Source organism: Hemiscyllium ocellatum, chromosome 32 (genome assembly GCF_020745735.1).
Source record: "Hemiscyllium ocellatum isolate sHemOce1 chromosome 32, sHemOce1.pat.X.cur, whole genome shotgun sequence".
Classification (NCBI taxonomy): Eukaryota; Metazoa; Chordata; class Chondrichthyes; order Orectolobiformes; family Hemiscylliidae; genus Hemiscyllium; species Hemiscyllium ocellatum.
This window is the reverse complement of record NC_083432.1, coordinates 37,546,734-37,553,600: the sequence shown is the minus strand read 5'-3', so window position 1 is coordinate 37,553,600 and position 6,867 is coordinate 37,546,734. Positions and strand designations below refer to the sequence as shown.

At 40.5% G+C, this 6,867-nt stretch overlaps 3 protein-coding genes across 3 annotated transcripts; all 3 read left to right on the top strand.

Annotated features, from left to right (window-relative positions):
• Positions 1-290: 290 nt before the first annotated feature.
• Positions 291-1,190, top strand: LOC132830968 (heat shock protein 30C-like). Its single transcript, XM_060848935.1, has one exon. It carries the CDS (start codon positions 414-416, stop codon positions 1,053-1,055), a length of 642 nt encoding a protein of 213 aa, XP_060704918.1. The 5' UTR covers positions 291-413; the 3' UTR covers positions 1,056-1,190.
• A 1,691-nt stretch (positions 1,191-2,881) lies between these two features.
• LOC132830937 (heat shock protein 30C-like) lies at positions 2,882-3,928 on the top strand. Its single transcript, XM_060848900.1, has one exon. It carries the CDS (start codon positions 3,127-3,129, stop codon positions 3,766-3,768), a length of 642 nt encoding a protein of 213 aa, XP_060704883.1. The 5' UTR covers positions 2,882-3,126; the 3' UTR covers positions 3,769-3,928.
• Positions 3,929-5,613: 1,685 nt separating this feature from the next.
• Positions 5,614-6,629, top strand: LOC132830934 (heat shock protein 30A-like). The gene has a single exon (XM_060848897.1). The coding sequence runs from the start codon at positions 5,859-5,861 to the stop codon at positions 6,315-6,317; it is 459 nt and encodes a 152-aa protein (XP_060704880.1). The 5' UTR covers positions 5,614-5,858; the 3' UTR covers positions 6,318-6,629.
• Positions 6,630-6,867: the final 238 nt, after the last annotated feature.

Here is a 6,867-nt window from a genome sequence, read left to right as displayed (position 1 = left end):
AGAGCTTCTCATACAACCCACAGACACTTGAACCTCATGAGGCTTAATTACTTTATACGTACTTGCATGGTTTACTGTCCAATAAACAACAAAAAACGTTAAGACTAATTAATATCATGTTACAATGTTAGCACATTGATTCTGGAAAACTTGCCACTGGGGAAAAAAACATTCCAGAAGTCTCTAAATATACCAATGTGTCATTGAGTCAAGATATTCTTGATTAGGTTAAGTCATTTGTTTGCAGCTCATGTGTTATGAACGCAGCAAATGTTAGATCATTCTGGAAATGTCTGGATTCCTGGCAGTAGAATATATAAGGTGTGAGCTCAGAGTGCTGCAGCAGATCAGAGACTGAAGACTGGGAGTTCACATCAGTCAGTTTGAGGGAAGTGAGAGAAGAGGCAGAGACAATGCTGAGCTATCGGGCTTTCCACCCTTCACGTCTGTGCCAGCAGCCTGTATACACACTGGCGCCTGTTTCACACAAGCTCTGGGAACCACTTGAATGTAACATGTGGGAACAGGTGGAAGAAGCGAGAAAGGGCATGAACTTCATCAATCGAGTTCTTGAGGAGGTGATAAGAGAATTTTTTCGGGAAGTGCCAAGAATTCGAGACAACAGGTTTGGCCAAAACAGAAAAGGTAATAGACTATCCGGGGACAAGGATGGAGATGGCTTTTCTGTGTCCCTGAATGTCCAAGGCTTCCCCCCAGAAGACCTGAGGGTGAAAGTATTCGAAAGAAAAGTGCTGGTGACAGGAAAACACGAGAAGAAATGTGATGATGGCAGCGGCTGTTACAGCTACAAATATGAAGAGTTCAGGAGAGAATTCCAGCTGCCAGAGGATGTCGATGCTGAAGCTCTTCGATGCTGTTTGTCACAGGACGGTCAGTTAAAGGTTCAAGCCCCGCGCCTGGCACTGCCAGCTGTGAATGAACGGACCGTCCCCATCAACATCACCTCAGTGACAACAACCACTCCCCGGCTCAATCCTGACCAAGAGACAGAGAAACAGGAGAGTGGGAAAGATATGGGGAACAAGAAAGCTTAAGAACTTAAGTCCAGTTAAAACTATTACAATTGACTTTTACAGACATAAGAATTGTTCATATGCAGTCATGTATTTCTCAGACCAGGATGAATGTATATTGCTGAAAATTAATTGTCTTCAACTTGCCAATATGTACTGGGCTATTATGAGTGTTGCTTATGTATGTATTTTGGGAAAATAAAAACTTTTTAACGTTTATGACAATGATTCTTCCCTTTAACCTCATAAAATGAAACTGCTCAATCATTAAAATTCTCAAAGTTGACATTTTTGTCAGTTGAGAGAAAACCCTAATTTACAGGGATCAATTTAAAACAGAATGACTCAGCAAGTGAAGATCTGCCTAAATCTGAACTTGGTTCTGTCTATGAGATCAAACTGCAGTACAGAGCCAGTATAGCAAACCCGAGGACCTCCTTGGACACAAGAGTTTCTCTTCGTGTTCATAATGAGCAGCAACAGCAGCTCGTTGTTCAACACAGACACTAGTCACTGCACTGCACAGTGACTGGACGGTGGGAACTGATTTCACTGGGTTAAAAAAAATCAGTATAAATATCTAGGAATAAAAGCAGCTGCTTGCATCATAAATAGCTTTTATAAGGTTCCAGTTCAATAAGAGAATGGACAATATTCTTGAACACAAGGATTAGGAACAGGAGTAAGCCATTCAGCCCTTGAATCCTGCGAGGCTGCTCATTAACATCCCGACTGATAATGACGATAGCCTCTACTCCATCACAATAACTCATCACTTCCATGTTAACAATGATCTTTCCCACACAACTGAATATATTCATAGATGCAGTATCCAGTGCTCGCTCGGAAAGAGAATTCAATTTAATGACTCCATGCCAGAAGAAGTTTCTCCTGACACTGAGAGAATCGTTATTTATAAAGAGTAATCCCGATTTTGGCATTTCTGCATGCGCTGTTCCATCTTTACAGCAACTGCAATCCAAAGTTCCCTCTGATGGCATGTTTCAATAAATGTTCAATTGACAACACCAATCAGCTGTGTAACATTCTCCTCAGCATCAGTCAGTGGCCTTCTCCCATCATTAACATTACTGAGTTACATTTACAGAGAAAAAAGCTTATTGCAGAGCTGTGAGAAACATCAACAGTGATGGATAGAAAGGAACAATACTACAACAGAGTCAATAAAAATGCGTTAAATGCTGCACAAATGTCAAATAAATTATAGCCATTTAATTAATCTAATATATTAATATAATTTGTTTGTCTTCTCTTAAAGCGTCCAAAAAGATGGAATTGTATATAAACGTTTAAAGGTATCATTTCCAGAGCTTAGGCAAAGGAATAGATGTGATTGGTTCGTGCTTTCACGAGAGATGACACATCGCCTCACTTTGTGCTGTGTGACACCAAAGCTACTGTTGCATTTTATTCTTTTTCTATTTTTGGAAATCTCATCATAGTTGGCAACAGGGTTTGTTAATTTTGAAGGACAAAGCAGCTAAATTTCTAAGTTTATCATTTTTAAATATATTTTATCTTTACTATAAATGAGCTAAAGCCCTAAAATACTTTCTAGGACATAAATAAAACTTTTGTGCACTTCACTCCATCAGAAACTGATACATATCATTTCAATCTTTTATAAATCACTGAAAATAGCAAAGTTCTTCAACCAAACACTGTTTCTTCATTCCCTCATAGTTTCAGTTGATATTTCAATGAATCAATATTTTCTCAAACAAGCATCACTGTGCCACACAGGCTCCACCTTCTCTCGCCAGTCAATCATTAACATTGCTCCTCCCATCTGTGCTGTCACTGTCTGAGTACATTCCGGAAGTCTCTGGAATCCTTCCAGTGAATGTCAGAGTCTAGTCATTCCTGTTGAAAGTAAGGCTGAGATATGATGATATATATTGCCAGCTCACATGTGATAAGCCCAGCAAACCTGAGGACATTCTGGAAATGTCTGGATTCCTGGCAGTAGAATATATAAGGTGTGAGCTCAGAGTGCTGCAGCAGATCAGAGACTGAAGACTGGGAGTTCACATCAGTCAGTTTGAGGGAAGTGAGAGAAGAGGCAGAGACAATGCTGAGCTATCGGGCTTTCCACCCTTCACGGCTGTGCCAGCAGCCTGTATACACACTGGCGCCTGTTTCAGACAGGCTCTGGGAACCACTTGAATGTAACATGTGGGAACAAGTGGAAGAAGCGAGAAAGGGCATGGACTTCATTAATCGAGTTCTTGAGGAGCTGACAGCTGAATTTTTCGGGGAAGTGCAAAGAATTCACGAGAACAAGTTTGATGCTAATGGAGAAGGTAAAAGACAATCCGAGGACAAGGATGGAGATGGCTTTTCTGTGTCCCTGAATGTCCAGCACTTCCCCCCAGAAGACCTGAGGGTGAAAGTATTTGGAAGAAAAGTGCTGGTGACAGGAAAACACGAGAAGAAATGTGATGATGGCAGCGGCTGTTACAGCTACAAATATGAAGAGTTCAGGAGAGATTTCCAGCTGCCAGAGGATGTCGATGCTGAAGCTCTTCGATGCTGTTTGTCACAGGACGGTCAGTTAAAGGTTCAAGCCCCGCGCCTGGCACTGCCAGCTGTGAATGAACGGACCGTCCCCATCAACATCACCTCGGAGACAACAACCTCTCCCCGGCTCAATGCTGACCAAGAGACAGAGAAACAGGAGAGTGGGAAAGATATGGGGAACAAGAAAGCTTAAGAACTTAAGTCCAGTTAAAACTATTACAATTGACTTTTACAGACATAAGAATTGTTCATATGCAGTCATGTATTTCTCAGACCAGGATGAATGTATATTGCTGAAAATTAATTGTCTTCAACTTGCCAATATGTACTGGGCTATTATAAGTGTTGCTTACGTATGTATTTTGGGAAAATAAAAACTTTTGAACGTTTATGACAATGATTCTTCCCTTTAACCTCATAAAATGAAACTGCTCAATCATTAAAATTCTCAAAGTTGACATTTTTGTCAGTTGAGAGAAAACCCTAATTTACAGGGATCAATTTAAAACAGAATGACTCAGCAAGTGAAGGTCTGCCTAAATCTGAACTTGGTACTGTCTATGAGATCAAACTGCGGTACAGAGCCAGTACAGCAAAGCCGAGGACCTCCTTGGACACAAGAGTTTCTCTTCGTGTTCATAATGAGCAGCAACAGCAGCTTGTTGCTCAACACAGACACAAGTCACTGCACTGCACAGTGACTGGATGGTGGGAACTGATTTCACTGGGTTAAAAAAGATCAGTATAAATATCTAGGAATAAAAGCAACTGCTTGCATCATAAATAGCTTTTATAAGGTTCCAGTTGAATAAGAGAATGGACAATATTCTTGAACACAAGGATTAGGAACAGGAGTAAGCCATTCAGCCCTTGAATCCTGCGAGGCTGCTCATTAACATCCCGACTGATAATGACGATAGCCTCTACTCTAGTTTAATTTCTATCACAATAACTCATCACTTCCATATTAACAATGATCTTTCCCACACAACTGAATATATTCATAGATGCAGTATCCAGTGCTCGCTCGGAAAGAGAATTCAATTTAATGACTCCACGCCAGAAGAAGTTTCTCCTGACACTGAGAGAATCGTTATTTATAAAGAGTGATCCCGATTTTGGCATTTCTGCATGCGCTGTTCCATCTTTACAGCAACTGCAATCCAAAGTTCCCTCTGATGGCATGTTTCAATAAATGTTCAATTGACAATACCAATCAGCTGTGTAACATTCTCCTCAGCATCAGTCAGTGGCCTTCTCCCATCATTAACATTACTGAGTTACATTTACAGAGAAAAAAGCTTATTGCAGAGCTGTGAGAAACATCAACAGTGATGGATAGAAAGGAACAATACTACAACAGAGTCAATAAAAATGCGTTAAATGCTGCACAAATGTCAAATAAATTATAGCCATTTAATTAATCTAATATATTAAAATAATTTGTTTGTCTTCTCTTAAAGCGTCCAAAAAGATGGAATTGTATATAAACGTTTAAAGGTATCATTTCCAGAGCTTAGGCAAAGGAATAGATGTGATTGGTTAGTGCTTTCACGAGAGATGACACATCGCCTCACTTTGTGCTGTGTGACACCAAAGCTACTGTTGCATATTATTCTTTTTCTATTTTTGGAAATCTCATATCACATCATAGTTGGCAACAGGGTTTGTTAATTTTGAAGGACAAAGCAGCTAAATTTCTAAGTATATCATTTTTAAATATATTTTATCTTTACTATAAATGAGCTAAAGCTCTAAAATACTTTCTAGGACATAAATAAAACTTTTGTGCACTTCACTCCATCAGAAACTGATACATATCACTTCAATCTTTTATAAATCACTGAAAATAGCAAAGTTCTTCAACCAAACACTGTTTCTTCATTCCCTCATAGTTTCAGTTGATATTTCAATGAATCAATCTCTTCTCAAACAAACATCACTGTGCCACACAGGCTCCGCCTTCTCTCGCCAGTCAATCATTAACATTGCTCCTCCCATCTGTGCTGTCACTGTCTGAGTACATTCCGGAAGTCTCTGGAATCCTTCCAGTGAATGTCAGAGTCTAGTCATTCCTGTTGAAAGTAAGGCTGAGATATGATGATATATATTGCCAGCTCACATGTGATAAGCCCAGCAAACCTGAGGACATTCTGGAAATGTCTGGATTCCTGGCAGTAGAATATATAAGGTGTGAGCTCAGAGTGCTGCAGCAGATCAGGGACTGAAGACTGGGAGTTCACATCAGTCAGTTTGAGGGAAGTGAGAGAAGAGGCAGAGACAATGCTGAGCTATCGGGCTTTCCACCCTTCACGGCTGTGCCAGCAGCCTGTATACACACTGGCGCCTGTTTCACACAGGCTCTGGGAACCACTTGAATGTAACATGTGGGAACAGGTGGAAGAAGCGAGAAAGGGCATGAACTTCATCAATCGAGTTCTTGAGGAGCTGACAGCTGAATTTTTCGGGGAAGTGCAAAGAATTCACGAGAACAAATCTGATGCTAATGGAGAAGGTAAAAGACAATCCGAGGACAAGGATGGAGATGGCTTTTCTGTGTCCCTGAATGTCCAGCACTTCCCCCCAGAAGACCTGAGGGTGAAAGTATTTGGAAGAAAAGTGCTGGTGACAGGAAAACACGAGAAGAAATGTGATGATGGCAGTGGCTGTTACAGCTACAAATATGAAGAGTTCAGGAGAGAATTCCAGCTGCCAGAGGATGTCGATGCTGAAGCTCTTTGATGCTGTTTGTCACAGGACGGTCAGTTAAAGGTTCAAGCCCCGCGCCTGGCACTGCCAGCTGTGAATGAACGGACCGTCCCCATCAACATCACCTCGGAGACAACAACCACTCCCCGGCTCAATCCTGACCAAGAGACAGAGAAACAGGAGAGTGGGAAGGATGTGGGGATGAAGAAAGCTGAAGAACAGATGTCCAGTTAAGACTCTGTTACAATGAACTTTTGAAGATCTAATAATTGTTCAAAAGCAGCAATGAGTTTCTGTAATGTGAGATGAAAATATATTTTTGTCAAATCTATTGTTTTCAAGTTGTAAATCTGAAATTGCTTTAATCAGAATTCATGTACAGGTAAATTATTTCTGCATGTATGTTGGAACAATAAATATTTCTGAATTTTACCGATGATGATTTTACCTTCTTATTTGATCGAAGCAAAACTGATACATCACTAATAATCTTCACTCTGACCTCCCTTCTTCACGGTTACGGAAAATACACCTTTTAGGTTTGATAAAGTTAAAACTGGGCCTAAAATCAGTCAGTCTAGAT